We start from the raw sequence: 24,930 nt of genomic DNA, 5'->3' as shown, positions 1-24,930 counted from the left end.
CAACTAATAACGGTGTAAAAACGAGTCGTCGACGAGGGCGCGGATGCGAAGATTCCGTTCGAAACCAATTTTCCTTTCAGACTGAAGAGGTGAGAGAGCTTTTCTTTTCCAAGGCACCCAACAACAACGACGAAGGGAATGACGATGCGAGCACGCGCACGCCCGCGCACATAAACAAAAGAGAGCGAAAGGGGGAGACAGAGAGAGAGAGTGTGTGAGCCTTTGTTTGTATCGATCTCACCCTCCTACTACAAACGTGTGTGTGTGGAGTCGCGGAATTGTTTACTTCCCCTCCCATCCAATGCTTCCCTTTCCCTTTTTCTAACACTCGTTTTTGTTTTGTGCAGCTCTGGGAGAGCTAAATAATATGACGAAATTCTTAAACTCAAAAGCAGTCCAGTAAAAATGCGTCATACATCCTGTTCCAGGTCCCTCATTTTGTGTTGTGACGACGATTATTCATGAAGGCCTAAAAGTTGCATGTTTCAATGATGCGAAAACATAACAAAGAAACTCCATAAAACGGGTCATCTGGAAAAAATCGATACCGAAAAATATGCTTGTGTTTTTCGTACCAAGAGCTAGCCAGCCAGGAGAGGAAAGAGAATAATGCACGATGGGCAGAAAATCCAGAAAGAGACAACAAATTAAGTGGATGTTTCGGTTTAGTTTGTATCAGTTTTGGTTTTTTTTTTTTGGTGTTATAGAAATTGTAAATTTAAATCTCTTCATTCAAAAGCCACAATATTTAAGAACTTTTCTTCATGTAAACGATGCGAGAAACGTATAATCAACCCATATATGAATGAACTTTATAAAAGCATAACAAATATGCTCAACAACATAATTTTGAACTATTTTTTTCAAATCAACGTCGCTCGATAAGTTACAACTTCGATTCAACTCTCGCACCGGCAGCTGTAAACGTATCGCCCACCGTTTGAAACTGAAGCGGCCAGACATGTCAAACACATCTGCAGCTCAAAACAAAAACGGATTCATAATTTGCACATGTCTTTTGCACCTTCTTTTAGGCTAACAGCGTACAAATTTAATTTTACCATTCGTCCGATTTTGGTTCAGAAGCTGTTCTGAGTGATCTCAGTGTTGCCGTATGTGAACAGCAAATGCGCGTTTGATTTTACACTCCTGTTGGGAAGCAGATTTTAGATGAAAATCGGAAACGGTGGTGGAGCGCGCGGAATGTGAATCATTTCAAAGAGCAGTGCAAAGCAGACGAGAGAGAGTGAACCCAGCGCGACCAGCAGCAGTAGCAGAAAAGCCGGCTGGGGTGGAAGAAAAGTGTTTCTGCAAAATTTGTGCAGAAGAAAATCTGCCTCTTGCCGTACATAGAGTATCGACACGACGACAATGGTGTTCGCGCGTTGGTTAAGCGATTTTCATCCAATCAATATTAGTAGGCAGTGCGTTGTCGTTCCAGGTTGAAGTGTGTTTTTTGGTTTTGGGGCTTTAGGGAAACAGCTAGGTGTTTTTCACAGAAAACGTAAAACGAAAGGGTCGCAAGTCGCTTATGGTCAAGGTATTGGATAAAGTAAAAAAGTGTGATAAAAAAGGGAGTTAACAAATCGGTATTTCAATTAGTAGTGCGTGCCGTTCTTAAAGCCATTTTCCTGGTGGTGTGTCCCGTTTAATGAGATAAAAACAGGTATGCGAAAACGTATGAAAGCAGCTAAGTGCCGCCATTTACCAGAAGGGCGTTAATACGTTGGGGGTTTGTGTGTGCGCGAAGGTGATTACAATTTTTGTGGTGACATAAGCAGCAGTTAGCAAGATATCCTAGAGAGAATGATGTAAAAAAGTGGTTACTTCGACAGTGGTATCCTTGGTGCATTTCCATCGATAAGAACCGCGGTGTATTCGTCTCTTCCCCTGTGTCAGTCGTTGTCAGCCTGTATGTGTCAACCGCGCTGCTGCTGAACGCGAAGAAACAAGCGGAGGCGCCTTACCTATGCTTGTGTGCAAAGACTTGTGAACGAGAAGGGAAAAAACGCGCACACACACATCGTTAAAGTAGCCGCAGCTGCGGTGGTGTGGTGTAGTGTGTTTTGCCAGCAACACACCATCATCCGAAACCACCGTCATCGTTCAAAACATCAACAATGACATCGGCAAGTGATGAGCCAGATCCCAAGATGTCACGGCTGCTGAAGCTCGCACAGAAGTTCAACTGTTTCTATCTGAACGGTAAGTGGCAATTTCGGGGCTGATTATTGGGACATATTTGTTTTCTGTTTGTAGGTCCAGATCCCGTGTAACGTAGGAGATTTAACGATGGAATTGCACAAAATCCGGATTTTCCCGGATAAGGAGAAAGCGGTAGCGAAATAATTTCGCCAGTGGCTGTGGCCTTATGTCGTAGTCGTGATTGTCGGTGGTCCGCCGTAAGTGGTGAGCATTGCAACGATTGCATAAAACCAAATCGGACAGAAATAAGATTGCTACGCCCGTTTCAAGGGGCAAATTTGATAAAACGGTAGGACTCACAACTGTAGCTACTTCCTTTCGTACGTTGTGTAAGCATAAAAGTGGCTATCTTTCGTATGGCATAACGACAAAATCGGTAAATATATGACCGTCCCGGCCGAAATTAATCTGCCGATTGGAAAAAAGGGCCTGCCTATCAATTCAAAGGGCATGATAAGAGTATACCGCAGCAAAGAAAGGCGTGTATGAAAACCACACACACAGACACATGCACATGCGGTGGGGTGGTACACAAAATCAAAATTGCAATGGAATATTCTTCCCCACAACGCCCATCTCAGATTCATTTCGGCCTCGGCATTGGTGAAGAAATTTTAAAATAAACTTCTGCTTCTAACAAATATGCGCCAAACGGTCGGGGTCGGCCGCGTACCACACGAGAGTGCAAAACAAGCTCATTAAAAATCGTCACGTCACTCACTGAATACGGCCGGCCACGACATTCGCGGCACCGAAAAAATTGTTTGTACATACGTCGCCACCACGACGCCCAAGACAATGTGTTTTCCGTTCGTCAGTCGCCAAACCAAATCGGAGGCCGTTTATCAGCTGTTTGACCAAAACCGATAAACAACTGTTTGCTTACTAGCTTAGCAGAGCATTCCCCTATACACACACCTACAGCTCTCGATGTGGATGGTTCCAACGTGGCGTTTAGAACATGCAACGGAGAACCGCGCTATACCATTACAGCATCTGTTACAATAATCTCACATGTTTCTACAATCATGACCCCGCTTACGGTTTTGCTAACTTTCCCGTCCATTTTTAGGTTTCATGAAAGGTGACTGCCGTCCGTTCGTTGTGGACGGCCACCAGGTGGGACTGGTCAGCCAGAATGTGATCGAGCAGCTGCTCAAACATCCCGAAGTATTTCACATCCGTGCACCGGAGCATGGCAAACAGGTAATTTAATTGATAAGTGCTATCTTCTGTGAGTCATTTCACGATCCTTGGAGGATTTCGTATGTATCAGAAACACATCAAATGATCGACGAACCTCACACATAATCCTCGGATTGAGAAGATTAACAGTCGTATCAGTTCCAAAGTATCTGTGGTCAAAAACCGGCACCTGGGTGTTAACCGGTTCCCCAGCCTCAAGAAACCTTTCTGGGACGGAATAGATAATTTGTAGTCCCAGTACTCACAAACGCTTCCGAGACATAGACTCTGTCCAAGGCTGACGGAATTCAGATTCAGATAAATAGTAACGTCTCATGTACAACTAAAATAATCTCTTTCCTCCCTTTCTAGAAAATTGTCGAACTGAATCCTGCTTTCCGGGATTACAATACACGCTCGCAACAGGTCGACCGGATACTGCGCGAATTTCGCCAGCAGGGCATGTTTGTTGCGCTCAAAGGATGGCGTGACGAATGCTACGACGTGAAATCGTCCACCGGCTCCCTGCTCAAGATGGACCGGTCGGCAACGTGCCTGTTCGGGGTGCGTAACTACGGTGTGGAAATTAATGGGTACGTCCGTCACCCAACGAAGGGCCTCTGCATTTGGCTTCAGCAACGATCCGACACGAAGCAAACGTGGCCCGGCAAGTGGGACAATATGGTAAGCGGTGGGCTGGCGGTCGGGTACGGTGTGCTTGAAACGGCCATCAAGGAAGCGGCCGAGGAAGCCTCGATACCGGGACACCTGATCAAGAATCTCGTGTCGGCCGGGTGTGTGTCGTTCTTCTTCGAAAGCGAACGTGGCCTGTTTCCCAACACGGAGTTCGTGTACGATCTCGAACTGCCGGAAGACTTTGTGCCTGATAATTCGGACGGTGAGGTGCAGAACTTTCAGCTTTTGCCGGCCAACGAGTGTCTCGAGCGGGTGTTCATGCCCGACTTTAAAACTACTAGCTGTCCGGTAGTGATCGATTTTCTCATCCGTCATGGTATTATTACGCCGGAAAATGGTAAGCGAGTGTACTTTTGGTGTATGGCAATGGTAGGGAGTTGGAACTGATTTTCCCGTTTTTGTTTGGATTATTTGTTTTTAGAATCAAACTTTACGCAGGTTATCGAGCTACTGCACGTTCCGCTGCAGAGCCTATACACCTACCGTACGACGCCAAACGAAGAAGCGGCCAATGTCCACGTGACTACCACAACTAATCCCGCCACAGCGGCAACAACAAACCAACGAGATCTCAATACTAGCAGCAATAATACAAACAGTATCGAAAATGGTAAGCTCTAAAATCAATCTAACGACCTCTACTTCCGGCACATCTACTGCTATTACATAGTAATTGTCCGCGCGCGCGCGAAAGAGGGGATGAGAGGAGCAGGAGCAAAAATAGTACGTAAATTTGTGTAAAACTGCATCAACGAGAATGAAGACATGCGCTTGAAGCGCGTACCGCAAATAGTAGAAAAGATTGACTAAAAGGCCATCTTCGGTTTTTAGTTTTGTTGTGGGCAACAAGATAATGTAGCACAGGAATTCGTTTTTTGCCACATGACACAAAACACTGCAATTCGCAAAACCCATAGAAATGTTTAGAAACTTGACGCGTTTTATGTTACAGAGCAAAAAAAGGGACAAAGCCGATCACAGAAAAAAAAAAACATAAATAATCTTTAATAGCAAGCAAAGGCTGATATATGAGGAGCAATGGCAGAAAAGCGAGTAAATGGCATACAGAGTTTTAAACTGTATAAATTTTTTTTTCGTGTGTTTGTTTTCATTTTAAATATACGTTAAGAGTCCAAAGTAACGCTTTATTTCTTCTGTTTTATCGCAGCATACAATGCTTATCAAATGAATAGCCGAGTAAAACAAAACAAAACAGTAAACTATCTCGTAACAAAACACATTCATTCATAGGTTAAGGACAAGCAGTAGCTACCAAAATTCAAACTGTTGACTCGGCGGTACCGTTCTAGGATGAAAATCGAATAGGCCAAAAAACAAACAAACACAAACTACACAAAAAAGAGGAAGTTAAATGCCCTTTTTGTTTTTTTGTACAATCAAATATAACGAAATAATGTGTTCCGTAGCTGAATGGAGGAGGTAGCATATTCTGGCAGCCTGAAAGAAGGTGTAAATCTATGCAAGTTAAATACCGGAATGGATATATCCTTGGGTGGAAGGGACAGATTATTGCGAGGAGGCGAGAAATGGCCTCCTCGGGAAGGGCTCTTGCGGTTTGTGAAGACAAAGAAGGGAGGATAGAGACTATCCAGCTTTGAAGGTTGGCTTAGTTTGCGATAAAGTAGACCTTCTGTAGAGCTTGCAGAATGTACTACACCTTCAACCGTTTGTCACACACAAAAGGTTGTTCAGGTCATAAAACAAGTGTCCACATATTTAGCACAATGTTTAGCGGTTCGAGATACGCACAACACCTGTGTAAATGAGATTGCTAAAACTATTGTTCTCATCGTGTGGATGACTGTTTTATTCCCCGTAAAACACTCTGGATTACTGAACACGTTTATAGACAAGTACGGCTAGAGAGCACTTTTAATCATATTTACGTCTGCCAAAAAAAAAACAAAGCTAACAAAACCCAACAGCAAGCAATCAACTAGAAGAAGCTGCATTAAACGTAGCTTAAAACAAAAAGAAAATAACAATCGTACGTTGGACGTCTCTTTACCAAAACTGTTCGGTATTAAAGGCTCAAGGAAAGGGGGAAGGATACGTGCAAAAAAAGCCAATCCAATAGCAAAATCCTGCAATCAAGAGCCGAATTCTTTCGTTTTTTTTTCTTCTTCTAGAAAGTGCATGCCTTTTGCATTGTCGTTCCTCGTTCTTCTAACAACGATTCCACGAGCGAATAATCTTTGTGACGTGAAATGATTGGTTTTTAACTTGTAACTTGTAGGCAGCGTATACACGTTGAACGCTTAGCAGGAAACGAATCGTAGAGAACAGGGAATGTAGGTAATGTAAGCGAAGGTTTAGAGCGAATAGAGCGAGTTTCGAATGAACAAGTTAAGTAGATAGGTAAAATATGGACGTACTACTCCGTGTATTATGAATCATTTAGACCTCCTCTCAAGTGTGTTGGTGTGTGTGTGTGTAACAGAAGTTAAGCTAAGCTGTGTTTCGTTAGCTTCCGCGTCTTGATTTATCCTGTGCCATTTCAATTTCAACGACAAGACTTTATAGATGTATCACATACATCCTTCAGTGCAAGAAACATCACAAACATGACGAATTATTACTACTACTACTAAGCAATATGCATCACAATTCACCTAATTTATATAGTTACACACACACACACACAAACAAGCATGATATACCGCGATTCTTAACTTGTTCTCAAAACTCTTCAGTCTTTTGAAGAAACGAAAATTTGTCAAACATTCGTCATCCCCCTACACTACTACCGCCATTACTAATTGAAAGCATTACGGACAGGATGTCCTTGTTAGGCTTGGTGGTTTTGCTGTGTATCCTTATATTTTTTTTCGTTAAACTATTTTATTATTATGTTATTCTTACAATCTTTCGATAAACGATCATACCAAATGATGATAGGGTGATCGAATTCATAACGGGGAATCGAGGGATGGGGAATTGTATTGGTCTGGAGAAAGTGATTGTGGAAGAATTGAAGAGAAAGAGTGAAGAGTAAATATTTATTGTATTAAACCTAGAATCTGTTCTTTCTTGTATACCCTATAAAAGCGAGATATTGAAATCAATTTGTGTGTTTTATATCTTTAAACCGAAACATGACAATGACCAACAGATGATAAAGAGTGGAAAACCCAGAGCCTTCGCCAAAAAAGATAAACTCCAATGTCTCTTCCTGTACCTGACACTTGGGAGGATCATCCGAATCTTTAGGAGGCATCTTCTATACGTAAATCAATCCAGATGCTGTGATTCAAGATAAGAAGCTTATCAGAGGGTCAAGTAAACAGCACACTACCCAGAGGATGAATAAAACGAGATCAACACGTAGTTGATGATGCCATTAGCGGCCTTGTCAACAAACATCGGACCCGTTACCGGAGATATTCGAAAAATCAGACTAATTCGGGGGGCATCTATAGATTAGCTGATGTCATCTTGACTTAATTCAATTTTTTTTAAACACATCACGGGTATTAGCTAGATACGAAGAAAACTTGGTTTATTTTTTCGACGAAACTTTCCCCTGATAAAAATTAAGTGGAGTAGATCACATTTGCCTAACGATACTGCTTTGGTGTGCCAACAAAGTTCTGCTGGTGCTGCTTCTGCTGCTACTGATGCTACAACTCATCAGTTGCTCGGACCACGACGTCATCTGGTGGCATCTCAACGGATTCGTGAGGAACAGAAGACGCGGAACTATTAGTCAATTCCAACCCTTCCAATGTGCCCTCCAAAGACTGTTCTGACGAGATGGCTATAGGAGGTCAATCGAAAAGACAAACAGGCACACATTAAGACTCTCTCGCTCGCTTACTCTCTACACAAGTTTCTCAAGTAGTCAAGTTTATTTTACTCTAAAATGTTGTTCATTTTGTCTCTTTTTTGCTCTGATGTCACTTAATGGAAGATTAATGCCCTTCTGTATGCTGTGCGAGCGTTCGGCTGCCCTACACTTCTTATTGTTGTCCTAGGACTTCGTTACTCCAAAAATAATCACACAGCATACACCACTTCATATGATGGCAGATAAAATTGAGCCTCGATGACCGAATATGCGCGTCCGGCGTCGCTCGCTCGCGCTGGTTCGCACAACCCTTTTCCCACAGGGGCAGTGGTCTATTTTTATTAATGCTGTTGAAGAATCTCGTCTAATATCCGAGGCGAAGGGGCCGCCGGTTGCTGCGGGGCAGTGTTGAGCCAGTACTCCGACACGGAAATGTATACGGCGACGGCCAATCCAACCAGTGCCGCGAGCCAGGTCGAGTTCTGTAGCACGATGCACGTGGCAATGCACAGACCGAGATAGGTTAGGTATCGGGTAAAGGTGGCGTACTGATTGCGCTTCTCGTTGGACGTATCTGTTTGGTGTGTGTGCATGTGGATAATTGAGACGCGGACAAACGAAAGTTGTTAGTCGTTGCCGCCGTAGGAAAACACCACTACTATACAATAAGAAAACGAATACATTCCAGGCAAAACCGATGATTCCAAAACAACAAAAACGCAACTAAAGCACAATGTATTTTTCGATAAATAGGGTAAGTTGCCAATTTGATGCACACTATGCACGAAATGCTTTAATTCTTAGTTTTTATTACACATTAATGACTGACTGAATTTTTTCGTGGATTCACCATCACAAAACACGCTTTAATTGAAAGTGAATCTGTAAATTGTTATAATAATTATTATCTATGTTTTTAGAGTTGAAACTGCAGCCATAATGCTTAAATAAATTGGTAAGCAAATGAATAATTCCATGTTTCATTGCTAGAGTAACAGATCAATCTGATGATGAGGATTGAAATTAAGTGTACAATGAAAAAAATCGAAGGATATGTAAGTGTTCAATAAATGGATTTTTTAGTGTGTTTCAAAATCAATCTTTCTTGACTCCATACACACATCTTCCGCCTAAAATAAAAATGATTATGACTTTTTTATATCGAAAATGTTAGGTCCCTAGGTCCATAAGAAAAGTCTCTGAAAAGTCTCCTTCGGTGTGCAATAATTGGCGAATGACCCTCTCACACAAAATGGGGAAAAATCATACAAATGCGAGCAGACTAAGCGTAAGGAAAATAAAAATAAAAGCACATGCATTTACGACTTACCTGTACACATGCCGTCCCGTAGCTCGTATCCTGCGGCACATTTGTCGCATAAATCTGGACCATCTCCGCTGCAGCCGTCGCACGATTTATCACACTCTGGAAAATTGAATCAAACAATTAGTAAAAATGTGTTTGGGATCCTTTTCTCTAACGCTCTCTGGCTCACCCAAACAGCTGTACGATCCTTCATTGTTTACGCAAAACTGTTGTCTCGAACACGGAGCCTCTTTAATGCATTCATCCACATCGACACACCCGCCCCGTCCTGCATCCATTACCCATCCGCTCCGACACACTCGGCATGCATTTGGCCCCGCTCCAGTACATCCTCCGGCAGCACACGCCTTATGGCACCGACTACACAGCAGCTTCGTATCATCCCGGAACGCTGGGTAGTATTCCTCCGTGCAGCTATCACAGTTATCCCCGGCATATCCCTCATCACAGGCACACTTTCCGTTGCCCTTGCGTGTACCATTCCCCTTACACTTGCCATTACCGAAACAGGTCGGGCAGGGCTCACAGTTCGGTCCGTAAAACCCATCCGGACAGCAAACGGTCGCCTGCTCCACACACAACCATCGGTGCAGATCCGGATGGGTGGTTTGATGGTTTTTCCACCATTCCTCTATCTGTGACTCATAGTCTTCCGCCAGCTGATGGCATTGGTCCTCGCCACGTGTAACGTCCGTGCAGAGCCGCTCCTGTATCTCCACTAGCCGTAGTTCGCTCGTCTTGTAGCTGCCCAACCGTTCCTCCTCCCAGGCCGCATCACCACCGTCGTGTTTCGCCCGTTCCGTCCGTTTGATTCCATCGCGAAACGAATTCACTAACACTGTGCACGCTTTGCACGGTGGTAGCTTTTCCGTCTTTAGCTTATCCTTTTTCGTGCCACCGGACGAAAAGGATGGTGGCTTTGGGATGTCTCCGAGCGAGAGGTGGTAGGGCAGCAGGGCCACGACCAGAAAGCAGAATATGATGCTACCCGTTTGTCTCATCACAACAGGACTGTTGGTACACGTGTACGGGGTTATTCAATTCCAGTGCCGGTCAGGCCCGATAGTGATAACACAGCACAACCAACAACACTGCCAACCTAGCAGACACACACCTTGCCAGAGCACGGAACTTTGGATCTGTATTTGGGGTAGAAAAAAAAAATCGATAACCATTACAGTATTGAATTTATGAAAAATGTTGTATTAAAAGTAGCTCGTTTGGCTTGGAATTTGATTGTTTTGAGAAGTGCTCACACGAGGTAAAAAATTTTAGTAAGCGAATGTTCTTTCCTATTCGTTTGTTCACCAGCTTTTAGAGAATAAGCTGCATGCGTCCACACTTACCAGCAGTTTCGAGCGAAAATCGAGGTAACACAAATCCTTTCTAGTTCATAGACCGGCCAGGAGCACAGAGGAGCACAGGAGGGAAGCGTGCCGGGGGTTTTGTTTTGTTCAACTGACGTGTACCAAACTTCGAACTTTGTTCGCCCTAGGTTTATCAAAACAGAGGTGGGAAATGTGTCCATTTTTTCGAAATTTCATGCAAATAGGAATTGGTCGGCAAATTGATTATTTTTTTACATTTGCCATTTGCTTGCTGCAGCTAGTCGAAGCGTAATTGAAGTCTAAAAGGTATTTACTAAAACAAATATGCCTATTATTGCGTGCATAGACTATAGCCTAATGGCACTGTAAGACAAATTTTGCTGCGGTCAAAAGAACCAAGCAGTAGCATATATTTCACGAAAAAGCAATTGTAAAGAATTTGCAGAAAAAGTTACCGGCCTTTTTTCGGGCTGTAAAATACTCTTCTTAAAAATATTCGATATTTCGCACACCTCATTTCGTAGCTGAAGGCTATACGAAACCGCAGCAATAAACCAATGCTGATAAACGTCTCGCATGACGTGCGCCCACTGTGCGCGCCACTCGCACAAGGTTAACCCAAAAGGAAGCTTCTAGAATTCTTTGCTCTAGACGTGCCCTTTCTTTCTCGCTTACTCTCTGACGCTTTGCCTTGATCTATCTCACTCACACGCACCGCATCACATTTCTTCGCCAGTGCGCGTGCATTTAACATCACTTTGCTTCGTCGCGAAACTTTTGCTTACAATAATACAAGTGTTAGCTTTAAAAATTAGCCCGAGCAACTTTTGTGTCCACTCATTACGCGACTGGGCAGGGTCTGTAAAGCAGATCGTATTTGTTATCGTATGAAATTTATGATAAATTGCAGGTAGGACCTCCCGTGAGAACAAAAAAAAAGGGGTACAGTTGGCGGCAGCATAGTCGTGTGTGTGTTGAAGCGCGTGAAAATCTTTCCAACCAAGTAGGCGACGCCACTCGATTCGCTACCTCTGCCAAGCCTACTACATTGCACAGTTCGGGAAGCCGGCTACGGGGAGACTGTGTACACGTTTGCTACGAACAACAGGCTCATTTCGAACAGGATGTAAGTATGGATAAGATTGGTGGTGATTTTTAGAATACTTTGAATGGAGATTTGGATTTGTTTCCCCGGACTTTCAGCTTCTCGGTGGTAAAGGAGAAAAGCGCTAACATGGCTGATTATCAGCAAGATCCGATGGTCCATCTGGAGCTAACCGGCAATACTGGTTTGGTGCTTCGGCGACCTTTCGATCCGACCGCACACGATCTCGATGCAACGTTCCGGTTGACGCGATTTGCCGACCTGAAGGGTCGCTGCTGCAAAGTGCCGAAAGAGGTGTTGGAAAAGTTGGTTTCCTCGCTGCAGCAAGACTATATGCAGGATCCGGATCAACCGTTTATGCCGATCAATTCGCCTCGAATTGGTATTGGGTTAGATTGTTCGGTGACTCCGCTGCGACACGGTGGTCTGTGTATGGTGCAGACCACGGACTTTTTCTACCCGATCGTCGACGATCCGTACATGATGGGGAAGATTGCGTGCGCGAATGTGCTGAGCGATCTGTACGCGATGGGAATGACGGAGTGTGACAATATGCTGATGTTGCTGGCCGTCAGTACGAAAATGATTGAAAAGGAACGTGATGTCGTTATACCGCTGATAATGCGAGGATTTAAGGTAAGTTAGAAAGTGGAAAGTCCTGGTATGGACTCATCAGCAAGTTTATTAAGCCTACTTAGATGGCCGGCGTGACCTTAAAAGGTTAAGCCAAGAAGAAGCTCCCGTTCCCGTATTTTGCAGTTGTATTGATTTTGGCATTTCGTTTTGTAGGATTCCGCTCTGGAAGCGGGCACAAGCGTAACCGGTGGTCACAGTGTGGTGAATCCGTGGTGCACCATCGGTGGAGTTGCCACAACGGTATGCCAGAACAATGATTTCATCGTGCCAGATAATGCCGTCGTGGGAGATGTGCTGGTATTAACGAAAGCGCTCGGAACGCAGGTGGCGGTCAATGCACACCAGTGGTTGGATCAATCGGAACGGTGGAACCGCATCAAGCTGGTCGTGTCGGAAGAGGACGTACGGAAGGCGTACCATCGTGCGATGGATTCCATGTCGCGGCTGAATCGTGTTGCCGCTCGGCTTATGCACAAATACAATGCACACGGAGCGACCGATGTGACCGGATTTGGCTTGCTTGGCCATGCACAGACGTTGGCGTCTCATCAGAAGAACGAAGTTTCCTTTGTGATTCACAATTTGCCCGTTATCGCCAAGATGGCGGCCGTTGCCAAGGCGTGCGGCAATATGTTCCAGCTGCTACAGGGCCACTCGGCCGAAACGTCCGGTGGGCTGTTGATCTGTTTGCCGCGCGAACAGGCCGCCGCTTACTGTAAGGATATCGAGAAGCAGGAGGGCTGTCAGGCCTGGATCATTGGTATCGTGGAGAAGGGTAGCCGCACGGCACGCATCATCGACAAACCGCGAGTGATCGAAGTGCCGGCAAAGGATTAGGACATCCCAAGCGATTCCTCTTTTGCGTTTAGTGTGTACGGAAAACTCATTCATTTGCTTGTTAATTCTTTCTTTTTATAAAAAAAAACACACATACATGTGGAGAAAGAGACGTTTTTGAGTTCGGATTACTTCGATCATATGCTGACATATAAATGCAATATTCTGGATGCTTTGCTCGTTGATGAAGCAACCGCTGCCTTTCGAGCGTGATTTTAAATAATACATACAATTTTCACACAGCACAGGACACAGGTTATAACGGGGAAAAGCAGGACAGTCAAGTGCATGTATATTAAGAGCGCGCATATGGTGTATTGCCGTGGTCAGGTCAAACTTCATTGTTTTGATTTTATTTTGCTTAAAATTAAATGCGAAATTCCTTTTCTTAATGAGTACAATTTTATGCGTATGGATAAATGGCGGTTGAACGTTAAAATAAGGAGAAGACTACATTTATGTTTAGAATTGCACTTAGAATTAATCAAATGGAAACTGCGTAAAATAAACAAAAAAGGAAAATAATCCAACGAAATTAAGATTTTCATTAAACCATTTTCAAACTTATGCCATAAGCGAAGAAAAGCAATGGAGCGAATTCCATCAACCACTGACCGCATATTCATACAGGTGTTGGAAATTATGGAGATGAGGAGCCGACGAATTACACATGATTCTTACGACTTGGCCCAGAACCAACGAAAAGGGCATAAGAGATTCAGGAGGCTCTTTTGTGAACCTCAAAGGTGAGTAGCCTGCATTTGATTTCACTAAGCATGATCCTGAACAAGGAGTCCTAAGAAAAAGGACCTGAGTTACCGCTACCTCGAAAAAAACCTCATCTTCTTCTTCTTCTTTACGAGGATATATCCCGGTTCGGTACAAGAGTCCAGCTTCCTGGGCCCTCCGGTACTAGTCGGTGATTGTGAAACACGATCCTCTTAAAGCTATCAGGACCGGCTGCTTATGGCCATATGTCCTTAAAAAACCTCAGCTGAAAGCTCTACTAATCGGATAGACCACATAACATAACATTTAAGGAAGGTTTCTTTTGTATTAGGTATTAAGTAGGCGCAGAGATCATCATTTCATACGAAGGGAACCGCTTCGTTGAATGGTTTGCAGTAGTTAGGGCGAATAACAACTCTTTTCAGATAATTAGTTCCCTTCCTACTGGGATTTAATTCTTATAACAACTCTTTTAGATGTCGTCATAACAAGGCAGAAGGTTTACTATTTTCGAATGTACTGATCATCCCAAAGCAGGAAACACAGCTTAAAACAGCGACTTTTTTCAGGATTTCGTTTACTTTTTTATAGTACTATTTCTTTTCTGCTCTGCATTCGTGAAGAGATAACGATTTCCGAAAGCACCAACACGCACGTATAGTTGTCGTCCCCTTTCGCCAAAGGTAAATTCTGGATGTTGCTCGCAAAAGGGAGAATTTGCCGGTGACGGCCTTTTAAAAATGGGAATAGGTTCGTAGTAACCGGCAAGCAAGTAACAAACAACCCATACGACGACGCGCATTTAATCCTTGCTCTCCAGCGCCGATGCACCGGAAATAATTTCAATCAGCTCACGCGTAATCACCGCCTGTCTGGTACGGTTGAACGTCAGCGTCAGCTTGTCAATCATCTCACCGGCGTTTTTGGACGCATTGTCCATGGCCGTCATACGGGACGACTGCTCCGAGCAGGCACCCTCCTTCATCGTGTAGAACAGCAGCGATGCCAGCGAGAACTCCAGATAACTCTGGATCACTTCCGAGTCGAGTGAATCGTACACCGGCAGCTTCTCCGCCGACTCAACCGACTTGAGCGAGAAGATCGGAATGTCCGCCACCTGGTACGACACGACCGACTTGAACTTGTTGTAGATGATCTTACCGTCCGTGTACTCGTAGCCGAGGTTCAGGATGGCATTGCACAGCTTGGCAGCGTCCAGGAAGGTCGGTGGCAGACGACCGATTTCATTCGCCACCATCTCGATGTTCTTGCCGTACAGCCGGGACAGGATGGCACGCGACTTGTCACCGACGCAGATAACCTTGATGTTCGCGTCCTTGGTCAGCTCGCCGCGAATGTAACGGGCAACGCCGGTGTGCACCGCACCGCACAGGCCACGATCGGACGTGATGGCAATGTACAGCTTCTTGGAGTCTTCCTCCTTCGGGGCTACCTCGGCCTTCTCGTAGAATTGCTGCGCTCCGACACCGTACGGTCGCGCCTGTTTCAGATCACGCTCGGCACGGGAATACCTACGGGTAGAACGGGAAAAAATCCAAAAACCGCGATTAAGCTTTTCTGAATGGGCTATTCTGTGCGTTGTTGTCTTGGTTTACGTACTTGGCGGCCGACACCATCTTCATGGATTGGGTGATCTTTTGGATGTTCTTGACCGACTTCAATCGGATCGAGATAGCCTTTAGCGTGGCCATGCCACGGTTCTGCTGGCCAAGGCATATCTCAGCAGGAACCTGCGACAGCACGGGCACGATGGACTTGAACATGGTTCCTGCAAATTAGCCAAAATGTTCCTATTAGTCCACTTCTTTGGCAAAGCATTCGATTACACAACAACAGTTCCGCTCATCATGATGGCACACAGGTTTAGCGCCACATAATTGATAATATTTCTGCATACCGCTCAGCATCTTCTCCGATGGTATGGTGCCTTCTTAATGGTCCACACATCGTGTTATGTAAGATTTTTAGCAATGCAAAAATACACTACCGCGTGTGTTGGCCATACCCGTAACATCCGTGCCGGCGATTATGCCTACCTGTGCTTTAGGCGATTTCAACGGCGAAGGTCGACAGGCTGGACGAAAGGTAACCTTTTTCGATCGGTTCGGTGCGAAAACGGATCAGAATTTTCTCATCCGCTCCTACGGGGTGTCAAAAGATGTCGTACAAATCGGCGGCAGTGTTGCGAGCGAGTTTGTGATGCAAAGTTGTGTTTGCGTGAGTGAATTTTCTATACTTAGGAGTCCAATACTTGAAGTATTTTAAAATTTTCCGGTCGTTATCAGTTTTTTGAGTAGCTTTGTTCCCGATAAGTAATATTAAGTTGAAGTTGGTGTATGTTTAAGAAAATTTTATTTACCATCAACGCATGCATTAATTCAACAGTGGAAAGTAAATGAAAAGGCAACAAAGTGCTCCTCAAGCGGCATGGCTGCCAGAAAAACAAAACGTCCAATGAACAGCTGTCACCCGGGACGATTTGCGTTTGTAAACAAACATTCCATGAAGAGCGGTAGCCGGGAAACACGTTCTTAAAACAAAAGTAACTACTTTAGATAACTCTTTCCTATTCTTCGATGGCAAATTACAACCGCTTTCCTGAAAACCTTCATTGACGTCCAAAAGATTGAAAAGCGTATGGGAATCAAACGGTACTTCCGCTAAACCTTCTCTATCTTGCAGCACCCACAATATAAACAATGGATGAATTGAAAACGATTATTCGTGCGCTAGCCATATCGAACGCGGCTAGTGGTATAACAGTGTCCCAATTGGATGCGGATTTTAAAGCCTTGGAAGGATATGCCATTCCATACGCCAGCTATGGATTTCAATCGCTCGATGGAATGCTGCGGACAATGACCGATGCAATACAGGTGCGTAAATAACTCCCACATACACTCAGTGTACAAAACAGGGCTTTACCTTTATTTCGGTGACCACCTACCCGTGTGTGTTTTGTAATTTTCGTTTTTCAATAACAGATATATGATATAATATGATGGATGAACTTGAATCTTTTGGAATCCTTAAAAGTTTTTTTTTACTATCATATGATAGTTAAAAAAAGCTGGGGATTTGTTTTGTGCACAAGTTTTATATGACAAAATATAGACAACCATACAAAATGTATAACCTACGCGGGTTGATGGTTACAGGAGTAAAGATGTATTTTTGGGCATTGAAACAAAGGTTAAGGTAATGTGTTTTTTCTTCCTCGATTGTAGGTCAAAGGATATGGACTAACGGCTGTAGTTGAACCGCTCAGTAACAAAAAATCTCAACATGTCCAGGAAATGGTAAAAAGGAACAAACCGGGCAAGAAAAAGCCTTTTGCTAACAACCGTAGTCATGGTTATCAACGAAATTATAGAAACAATGCTTATAGTCATCCTTATTATCTTGATCTTGATGATGGCCATGATGATGATGATTACGACGATAACGAGTTCGATGAGGAAATAAAACCCACAAGTCAACTCAGCTTTGACGAGGCGTATAATGAACGTCAAAATAAACGAGAGGAAATACTCGCCAAACTTGACAAACTGAAACGGATTTCCGTACGGCCATCCAACGGTGGGCTCGTCGTCCCCGATAGCACCAAAACAACAGTAGAGACAATTAATTGCAGCAATGATCCAACAACCAATGAACTAACGATACCCGAAGATGCAATGCCTCGCAGCCAAAAGATTGTAGATACACTTCCCGGACAACTGCTGCAACCCAAGGCATCCGCTAGAGTGGTGGTCACTTCACTTCTCAATCCGAAGCATCTCTATATACATTTGGCCGAAAACACGGACAAGCTAACGCACCTAGCGCCACTCATTGACCGCATCTATAGTACGAAGGCTACCGGATACGAGTGGCTAATACCGGACACGATGGTACAGGTCGGTATGTACTGTGCGGCAAAGTACCACAATCGATGGTACCGGGCACAGGTGAAGGGTCCGGTAAACTATCTACGCGTGCTACTGTCGTACATTGATTACGGCTACCTGAGATATGTGCCATTGGCGGATGTTCGATTTTTGGCGAAGGAATTAGCTTCCCTACCATGTCAAGCAGTTCGTATTGCACTTACGAGCGGAAATCTCTCCGGGGAAAACTGGAGTAAAGAAACCTGTGAACAGCTTGCCAATATGGTACATCGGAAAGTGTTAAATATGGAGGTGGTTAGCGTTGATTTGAATGTAAGTATCTCAAAGCCTGATAAACGCAAATATTGGCATTGCTACCATTTTATTTTAATCTCTCCGCCCTCTCACAGGAAAACGTTTTGGACGTTATACTTACCGATCCTTCAAGCTGCTCGAACGGGCATACGGATTCTGACAAAAGCAGCCTAAATCGGCAGCTTGCAATGGCGCCTAGTAATATTGTGTAGACAGGGAATTTATTAAGTTGAATGTATTTTTTTACGAATTTTAATTGAGGGCCCCTCTCTCAGGGGGATGAAATCCAGCTAGTAAAAATTGAATAAAGTTATCGAGTTGAACTAGTTTAAAGGATACTTGTTGGCTCACCAATCCGCTACAAACAGTAGATAAAGCCAAGTCAAACGTAAGGACTGCTCTTTCTTTTTTCTTGATTTATTTGTAGAGGCTTTGAGTTGGTATTCTGCAACAAACTTGTTTGAGTACACATAATTTTGACTTAGAGTCAATTGATTTTATTCAGTTTGAGAAGAATCACATCTCCGTTTTCGATCTATGCAGCATCATCATACAACAATAAGAAGGTTCACCAAAAGCAATCCCGGATTCATATCTCTGTTGAAAAAAACAATCATTCTTGTGCCGTACAAATCCCACAACAATTCTCGATCGTCGCTTAACTTTTGCATTTAATTCTATTTCAAATGTGCAAGCAGACGGTAAATGTTCTCGAGAGTATTAAAGGATCATTATTCGAGCAATCTGCCTTCCAAACGAAACCTAAAACGTTACTATTAGGTTTCCATAGAAACGGTTCCTTACTCTACTTCTACTAGATCTACTTCTAGCAGGTGGCGAATTGCAGGCAAAAAATACTAACATAAAAGGAAGACCTTTTCGATTGTGTCCCTTTAAAAAAAGTTATGTACAGTGAAAATCATACCGCATTAATTGATGGTAAGTGCATTCGATCGAATTGGCCGATAAAATTAAGTAAAAATTATTATTGTAATGAATATAGTCAGGGAGGACTGACAATGTACAGATTCGTTCGTATTCTTGCTGCCTTAACTTAACTACTCATCCACTCTCAGATTCCCTAATAATCGTATGGAAGGAACTGTCCGTAGGAGTTCTGAGCAGCAGTATTAGGCCCGTTTGAAGGATAGTTGTTGTACCCATAATTTGATGGATAATTCATACCATAATTTTCGTATTGATATTGATATCCGGCCGCTACAGGAAGATTGTACCCATTATAATACGCACCATTATTGCCGTAGTTGGAGCTTTGGGGATAATTTCCATTCCAGTTGTTGCCGTTATAAGCAAAGTAATTCATGTTCATTTGCCGTTGGGCCATGGGATTGGGATTGTATCCAGTGGAATTGTTGTTCCAGTCCGAGGAATTGTACATTAGTCCACCGTAATTGTTATTCCATCCAGCGGAATTATTGCTCCATCCTGCATAATTATTGCCCCATCCTGCATAATTGTTGTTGTATCCTGCATAATTGTTGTTGTATCCTGCCGAATTGTTGTTGGATCCATTACCATTGTTCCACCCAGCGGAATTATTGTTTCTCCCTGAAGAATTATTGTTCCATCCAGCTGGATTGTAATTCCACCCCGAACATTCAGCAGACGGTGGACGATTCTGCTGTCGGTTTTGGCGTTGGCAGTTTTGATAATTTGGTGGCTGGGCCGTACCACCCTTCTGACGGTTTGTTGGTTGTCCATTCGAATTTTCATTATCTTTCAGCACAGCATACAGATATTGTAAAAATTGTTCGAAATAATAGTCCAGCTCACTATAGTAACCGGACGATGGCCATGGCGATGAGGGTGTTGTTGTTACCGCTCCTGTGTAGCCTCGACTACTATGACCATAAGACGAGTGTTTTCCCTTACCGCTTTCGGAGTGCTTTTGCACATCATTGCAGGGTTTGCTGCTGCTGCTGCTGCTGCTGATGCCGGGCCGCTGCGGCAAAGGCTGCCGTAACAAGGTGGGTTTTTTCTTTTTTTTCTTACTCTTTTTAACCAACGCAAGTATGTGCTCGTTTTTTTCGGTGGTAACGGGATGTATGGTGGTGCTTTGCTGATCCTTTCCCTTCAGCTGCAAGGAGATATAACAAAAAGGTGGGTTAGCTGTAAAGCAACTATCTAGTGCGGGTTTCCCCGGATGTCTTCCTCACCTGTACAACATCGGTCAGCGTTTGCAGCAAAGAAGCGAGCGATTTAAAGCCAAGCCGCTGGTACGGGATGCTGTATCCTTCGAGACTATTGAAGTCGCGTTCGAGTTGCTGCAGGGTCAATCCGCCAGCGCTCGATATGGCCAGCGAACGAATTATGGGTTTTAGTTCTTCCATCACACAACGGCCCCAATTGCCCAAATTAAGCTTTTCTGTCGAAGCTGATGACTCTGGTAGGTAGATTTCGCAAAACGAGCAGACCGTGTTCCGTGAGCAGACGTGCGGCGAAAATACGTTGAAAACCGCCTGCCAACGTTCAATAGTAGTGGTGACGTTAATTTGACAGAGGCTCTGGGTCACTGCACACTGCATTCGCTCGTTTTTAAGTTCGCTAGCAGAGGTAAAAAAATTAATACTGGTTTGCTTTGTTCACCGTATCGATGTTAATTTTTGCGACAGATTTTTAGTGGCAGACATGTTTCTCTGTTTTGTAAAAAATGAGTAATCGTTATGCAAAATTAAAGTAAAATCTCAAAAAATGCAACAATCGAATGGAAACCGCGTAGTGTGCACAGTGTTCTTTCATGTCGGTTCCGCCGGGTGGCGCGCGCTTCTCATGGATTCTAGTAAAATGAACAGACCACAGCAAACACAAACGAAGCTTCCATCTTAGCTACCCAAACGGACGAAAACAAACACGGGCATTTTTTTCGTGGTGTGGATTAAAATCAAAAACGAAACCACTTTGGTTGTTTTTACACCTACACAAGATGTCCGGAACCATCTACGATCTAGCCAAACTGAAGCCTTTAATTCGAAGCATGGTGATGTCGCATCGAAACCAATCCATGGCCGTGGATGAGCTGGAACGGGATTTCAAAGCGATCGAAGGTTTCACGATTCCCTACAAACAGTTAGGATACACGAACCTTTTCAATCTGCTACACTCCATGCCGGATATTGTGCAGGTAGTGTAATATAGGGACCATGGGTGAGGCCAGTAGAGATCGGACACGATAACAAAAAAGCGGAACTGGTTCCGGACGATTCCACAAGACAAAGGAACCATCTGGAACTGTCTGGGATTGTCCAAACCGTTGGAATCGTCCGAAACCGTTGGAAGAGGAAACGAAGACAAAAATCATTACATCAAAAAGAATTTAAAAAATGCCTAGCCGACTGTGCTTCCGGATGGTTCGGGATGAAGTCGTCGATTCCATTTATTGGAATCGGAACTGGAATCACATGTGCCAAAACCGGATCAGAACCGTGGATGCGTTCCAGAAACCGATTAATAGTACCCAGACAAACTACTAACAGTGCACCCCTTGGTTATTTTAAGGTTAAGCTGAGAAATGGATACCCGATAGTTACCTACGTTACTACAGCGGCGGTAGAGCACGTGGAACATTTGATACAGCGAAACAAAAGAGGCCGTAACAAGCATGTACGGTTGGACTATTCGCCAAAAATATACCCTCAACCTCCTCAATCCACTGTGACGAGAATTGAACCAGTTAGGACAAGACATCATTCCGAAATGGTTCAAACTTCTCCAACAACGATGAGCTCCTCAGAAAAGACTCACCAAACGAAACCAGTAATGAAGGACGCGAATGAACAAAGCAACGAACGCAGGGCACAGATCCTTTCTACCGAGAATCAGCCACCTGTAGTGGAACAAGTGCTTGCTGCCGAGTACCACTCACCAGCAGTGGAACAAGTTCTTGCTACTAACAATCAGCCTCGTGCAGTAAGACAAGCCCTCGCAGCCAAGACTCAGCCACTTGCAGTTGGACAAGCCCTCGCAATTAAGAAGCCGCCACCAGCTGTGGAACAAGTCTTCGCTGCCGAGAATCAGCCATATTGTGCGAAGGAAACATATGAAGGTTTGAATGAAACCTGCGAACATGTCGGTACCATGATGGGATGGAAACCGTCCACAGACGAGTGGGACATCGTGAACATGATGGGTTTGTCACCCAACGTTATGCAATTTGGGTCCACCATTCCGAAGCCGAAGCTCTCCCGCTACTTCGAGGTGAATGCGGAAGTACCGGTACGCATCCAGCACATTTTCAATCCTAACCGTATCTGGCTGCGTAGTATGAAGCAAGATTTGATCATAAACCGGCTCACGAAAGAGCTAAATCACTCTTACGGTCTAATAAAAACTGACGATTGGGACTTGGAACCGAGCCAAGTACAGTATGGACTGTACTGTGCCGTACAGATGGACGGTAACTGGTACCGGGCAAGAATCGTAGGACCGCTGATAGGGTCTGTGGCGAAGCTATTCTTCATCGACACCGGTCTGGTGGAGAACGTCAACTATCGACATATCAAGTTCCTGTTCGATATGTTCAGCTCTGTACCGGCGCAGGCCATACGTGCCTCGCTAGCATGTCTCATCCCAAAGGAAATGGCGTGGACCAGAGCAGAGTCCGATCATTTGGCCACACTGATCGCTTCTTACGGCGAAAAGCCTCTGTCAGCTTTAACGTTTTCCATTAATTATAAGGTGAAGCAAAGCAAATTGTCCGGATCGAGTCCCAATATCAACACTTATCGTTTGCCCTGTTCCTGTCTTTCTTTCCAGCACGCTGTAGTAGACATTGTACTGATCGATGATATGCGAAACAATCTGTGCGAAACATTTGCCGCTAAAATTAATGCCCGCTGGACCGGAGCATTCTATCTGCCGCTCGAAAAAGTGAGTGTCCCAACCGATTAGCAAGTTACGAATCTATCGATACCGATTATTTACCGATCCCAAGTTACGAATCTAATCTACTTGCAAATCCCGCAGCGAGAAATGTATTTAAAAAAGAGGCCTAGCTTCAACGAAAAGCTTCCCAGGTAAGTCTGTAAGTAGTAGTACTAGTATTAGTCCACTGCTACTAACAATGCTTTTCGTTTTACTTTAACAGCTTTTATTGCCTTGAGGAGGGTCATTTCCCAACGCTCGAGGAATTGCGGCACTTTCAAATGCGATCCTTTGACTATGAAGAGTACTACACCCGAATGCCACACTTTGAGAAGAACGGTGTGGTAGAGAAAATTGGACGAGAAACCAATGAAATTTTGGTTAAGCTGCACGGTATTGTGAGTGTTAAGGAAGCGGAGGAAATGCAATTGGACAGGACTTCACGGGTTGGAGAACGGGTGGAACAGTTTGTCGTATAAACCGTTCTAACCGTTCTGTTTAAAGTAAGAGGTAGGGAAAGACGCTTTCCGATCATGATATTTAAAACTCCTTACAACACTTTCAATAATCCAAAAGCCTTTTCTGTTTCTGTGAGATAGCTTCAATTTCTTTGTTCTGTTCTGAGAGGATGGCTTAACAGCGTAACAGTTACTACTAAATACTTACCTTCTTTGCTAATACCGGGGAATTTGTGGGGGACGATTTTTCAATTTTGGAGAGTCAAAGAGCGTCTAGTAACTGCGTTCGAGGACTAACTATCCAACTACGTGATATCAGCAACTCTCAGGCAATTCGGCATGAACTAGTAGATGGTTAAACCAAGAAGAACTGCGTTCTAAGATTGGTTCATAACATCCCCTTAAAACTAGGATTATGTCGAACGTTTGGTGGCCATCAACTATAGCCGCATCGAGTTTTACAACATCTTCTCTTTTGTAAAATAAAACGAGAACGAATATCCTCGGCCAGATGAACATTGTCATGCAAAGAATAATCCCGCATCAAGGACGTGCATTTAGATTAAAAATTCAACTGTACACGACTTGCGGTGTTGCTTAGCAGAGTCCGATAGATTTTTTAGGGAAAACCCAATCGTTAAGGCCTTGAAAGAGCTGGAAGTATGAAAACAGCTCTACTTGCGACATCTATCGCTGCTACTATTTTTGTAGAATGTTTCTTAACGGAATCCTAGCCCGCGGTGCTCAAGAGTTTTAGCGTACATTGCGTTGTTAATGTGTTATGTTGTCTTGTTCGTTGGAATAGCTTCATTTCGATTCTAATATTTCTCGATCTCCTTATTTGAATATTGAACTTAACTCTTTCTTGAACTTAATACTCTTTCTCTAACAATTTTTGTTCGAATAATGAATGGTCGGCTAATGTACGATACGACAGGATACTTAAATGCCAGAATACTAATTATTCGCAATCTGTAAGGAACAGAACCTTTGTGCCATTGCTGGAAGTCCTTCTATTTCCCGTTGCATTAGGGGAACCAATGGAGCTTTCTTTCGCTTTCACATTTTATCCCATCCCGGCGACTCTGAATGACATTAATAAATTTATCAAGTATAGGACAAGGGCTCCGTAGTATCTGATGCGTGTAAAAAATATCACTCGTTGACGTAAGACGACGGATGGTTTCTCCGTTTAAAAGTTCTTTTTTTCAATATCCACTGCGGCAGGAAAGATAGAGAGAGTGCTAGTGTTGAGTTTTGTTTTTCTCCGTTATCAGCTGTTTATTGACGGATTTCTGTTTCTGGGGGCTTTTTGGTTTTGCATTTCCAATTGCGACTTTGCAGTTAGTTAGTTTTAAAAGTTTTTTTTGTGGTTCTCGTTGTTGTTAAAGCTGAACCGGGTTTTTCTTTTCTTCTTGATAATAAACGGGCTTTTAGGACCTGCTTCTGCTCTTTTTCTTTCTGTCTCTCAAACTGTCTCTCAATCTATATCCTATATAGGTCGATGTATAGCTTTTACACCGCTACAAA

General features: G+C 43.8%; 9 protein-coding genes across 11 annotated transcripts in view; 4 read left to right on the top strand and 5 right to left on the bottom strand.

The window, feature by feature from the left end:
* The window catches only part of LOC126564095 (GATOR complex protein MIOS), a 259,062-nt gene extending 256,219 nt beyond the window's left edge, over positions 1 to 2,843 (bottom strand). The window contains exon 1 of the mRNA XM_050221024.1: positions 2,831 to 2,843. The gene's annotated coding sequence lies outside the window, so the exon portion shown is untranslated. The remainder of the gene's footprint in view (positions 1 to 2,830) is intronic.
* LOC126564621 (WD repeat domain phosphoinositide-interacting protein 2-like) overlaps positions 1 to 16,660 on the bottom strand; it is a 37,161-nt gene extending 20,501 nt beyond the window's left edge. For all 3 annotated transcript variants that reach the window (XM_050221701.1, XM_050221702.1, XM_050221703.1), the window contains exon 1: positions 16,651 to 16,660. The gene's annotated coding sequence lies outside the window, so the exon portion shown is untranslated. The remainder of the gene's footprint in view (positions 1 to 16,650) is intronic.
* Positions 2,084 to 4,719, top strand: LOC126564920 (uncharacterized). Its single transcript, XM_050222045.1, has 4 exons — positions 2,084 to 2,205; positions 3,278 to 3,411; positions 3,763 to 4,423; positions 4,508 to 4,719. The coding sequence occupies exons 1-4, from the start codon at positions 2,121 to 2,123 to the stop codon at positions 4,705 to 4,707; spliced, it is 1,080 nt and encodes a 359-aa protein (XP_050078002.1). The 5' UTR covers positions 2,084 to 2,120; the 3' UTR covers positions 4,708 to 4,719.
* On the bottom strand, positions 8,227 to 10,222 carry LOC126564839 (cysteine-rich with EGF-like domain protein 2). The gene is made up of 3 exons (XM_050221957.1): positions 9,391 to 10,222; positions 9,225 to 9,320; positions 8,227 to 8,468 (listed from the first exon to the last, which is right to left on the bottom strand). The coding sequence occupies exons 1-3, from the start codon at positions 10,220 to 10,222 to the stop codon at positions 8,236 to 8,238; spliced, it is 1,161 nt and encodes a 386-aa protein (XP_050077914.1). The 3' UTR covers positions 8,227 to 8,235.
* On the top strand, positions 11,784 to 13,215 carry LOC126564808 (inactive selenide, water dikinase-like protein). The gene is made up of 2 exons (XM_050221920.1): positions 11,784 to 12,290; positions 12,444 to 13,215. The coding sequence occupies exons 1-2, from the start codon at positions 11,784 to 11,786 to the stop codon at positions 13,125 to 13,127; spliced, it is 1,191 nt and encodes a 396-aa protein (XP_050077877.1). The 3' UTR covers positions 13,128 to 13,215.
* LOC126565143 (ATP synthase subunit gamma, mitochondrial) lies at positions 14,636 to 16,076 on the bottom strand. The gene is made up of 3 exons (XM_050222291.1): positions 15,914 to 16,076; positions 15,477 to 15,645; positions 14,636 to 15,388 (listed from the first exon to the last, which is right to left on the bottom strand). The coding sequence occupies exons 2-3, from the start codon at positions 15,638 to 15,640 to the stop codon at positions 14,659 to 14,661; spliced, it is 894 nt and encodes a 297-aa protein (XP_050078248.1). The 5' UTR covers positions 15,641 to 15,645; positions 15,914 to 16,076; the 3' UTR covers positions 14,636 to 14,658.
* LOC126566008 (RING finger protein 17-like) lies at positions 16,577 to 18,273 on the top strand. Its single transcript, XM_050223209.1, has 3 exons — positions 16,577 to 16,753; positions 17,105 to 18,079; positions 18,157 to 18,273. Exons 1-3 carry the CDS (start codon positions 16,577 to 16,579, stop codon positions 18,271 to 18,273), a joined length of 1,269 nt encoding a protein of 422 aa, XP_050079166.1.
* An 869-nt stretch (positions 18,274 to 19,142) lies between these two features.
* LOC126566007 (probable serine/threonine-protein kinase clkA) lies at positions 19,143 to 20,412 on the bottom strand. Its single transcript, XM_050223208.1, has 2 exons — positions 20,239 to 20,412; positions 19,143 to 20,159 (listed from the first exon to the last, which is right to left on the bottom strand). The coding sequence occupies exons 1-2, from the start codon at positions 20,410 to 20,412 to the stop codon at positions 19,143 to 19,145; spliced, it is 1,191 nt and encodes a 396-aa protein (XP_050079165.1).
* Positions 20,413 to 21,005: 593 nt separating this feature from the next.
* LOC126566006 (uncharacterized) lies at positions 21,006 to 23,421 on the top strand. The gene is made up of 5 exons (XM_050223207.1): positions 21,006 to 21,203; positions 21,578 to 22,756; positions 22,835 to 22,952; positions 23,013 to 23,094; positions 23,166 to 23,421. The coding sequence occupies exons 1-5, from the start codon at positions 21,006 to 21,008 to the stop codon at positions 23,419 to 23,421; spliced, it is 1,833 nt and encodes a 610-aa protein (XP_050079164.1).
* The last annotated feature ends 1,509 nt before the right edge of the window (positions 23,422 to 24,930 follow it).

Source organism: Anopheles maculipalpis, chromosome 3RL, assembly GCF_943734695.1.
Source record: "Anopheles maculipalpis chromosome 3RL, idAnoMacuDA_375_x, whole genome shotgun sequence".
NCBI lineage: Eukaryota > Metazoa > Arthropoda > Insecta > Diptera > Culicidae > Anopheles > Anopheles maculipalpis.
This window is presented reverse-complemented; position numbering and strand designations above follow the sequence as displayed.

What these genes read in the sequence shown, in the direction of transcription:
- LOC126565143 (XM_050222291.1), bottom strand. Translation starts at nt 15,640, where the DNA reads ATGTTCAAGTCCATCGTGCCCGTGCTGTCGCAGGTTCCTGCTGAGATA. An exon ending in AAGATGGTGTCGGCCGCCAA is followed by an intron (nt 15,389 to 15,476) that starts GTACGTAAACCA and finishes TTCTACCCGTAG; the next exon opens with GTATTCCCGTGCCGAGCGTG.
- LOC126566008 (XM_050223209.1), top strand. Translation starts at nt 16,577, where the DNA reads ATGGATGAATTGAAAACGATTATTCGTGCGCTAGCCATATCGAACGCG. An exon ending in CAATGACCGATGCAATACAG is followed by an intron (nt 16,754 to 17,104) that starts GTGCGTAAATAA and finishes CCTCGATTGTAG; the next exon opens with GTCAAAGGATATGGACTAAC. An exon ending in TGGTTAGCGTTGATTTGAAT is followed by an intron (nt 18,080 to 18,156) that starts GTAAGTATCTCA and finishes GCCCTCTCACAG; the next exon opens with GAAAACGTTTTGGACGTTAT.
- LOC126564920 (XM_050222045.1), top strand. Translation starts at nt 2,121, where the DNA reads ATGACATCGGCAAGTGATGAGCCAGATCCCAAGATGTCACGGCTGCTG. An exon ending in CAACTGTTTCTATCTGAACG is followed by an intron (nt 2,206 to 3,277) that starts GTAAGTGGCAAT and finishes GTCCATTTTTAG; the next exon opens with GTTTCATGAAAGGTGACTGC. An exon ending in TATTATTACGCCGGAAAATG is followed by an intron (nt 4,424 to 4,507) that starts GTAAGCGAGTGT and finishes ATTTGTTTTTAG; the next exon opens with AATCAAACTTTACGCAGGTT.
- LOC126564839 (XM_050221957.1), bottom strand. Translation starts at nt 10,222, where the DNA reads ATGAGACAAACGGGTAGCATCATATTCTGCTTTCTGGTCGTGGCCCTG. An exon ending in AGGATCGTACAGCTGTTTGG is followed by an intron (nt 9,321 to 9,390) that starts GTGAGCCAGAGA and finishes TCAATTTTCCAG; the next exon opens with AGTGTGATAAATCGTGCGAC. An exon ending in ACGGGACGGCATGTGTACAG is followed by an intron (nt 8,469 to 9,224) that starts GTAAGTCGTAAA and finishes CACACCAAACAG; the next exon opens with ATACGTCCAACGAGAAGCGC.
- LOC126566007 (XM_050223208.1), bottom strand. Translation starts at nt 20,412, where the DNA reads ATGGAAGAACTAAAACCCATAATTCGTTCGCTGGCCATATCGAGCGCT. An exon ending in CGCTGACCGATGTTGTACAG is followed by an intron (nt 20,160 to 20,238) that starts GTGAGGAAGACA and finishes ATCTCCTTGCAG; the next exon opens with CTGAAGGGAAAGGATCAGCA.
- LOC126564808 (XM_050221920.1), top strand. Translation starts at nt 11,784, where the DNA reads ATGGCTGATTATCAGCAAGATCCGATGGTCCATCTGGAGCTAACCGGC. An exon ending in TGATAATGCGAGGATTTAAG is followed by an intron (nt 12,291 to 12,443) that starts GTAAGTTAGAAA and finishes TTCGTTTTGTAG; the next exon opens with GATTCCGCTCTGGAAGCGGG.
- LOC126566006 (XM_050223207.1), top strand. Translation starts at nt 21,006, where the DNA reads ATGTCCGGAACCATCTACGATCTAGCCAAACTGAAGCCTTTAATTCGA. An exon ending in CCATGCCGGATATTGTGCAG is followed by an intron (nt 21,204 to 21,577) that starts GTAGTGTAATAT and finishes GGTTATTTTAAG; the next exon opens with GTTAAGCTGAGAAATGGATA. An exon ending in CGTTTTCCATTAATTATAAG is followed by an intron (nt 22,757 to 22,834) that starts GTGAAGCAAAGC and finishes CTTTCTTTCCAG; the next exon opens with CACGCTGTAGTAGACATTGT.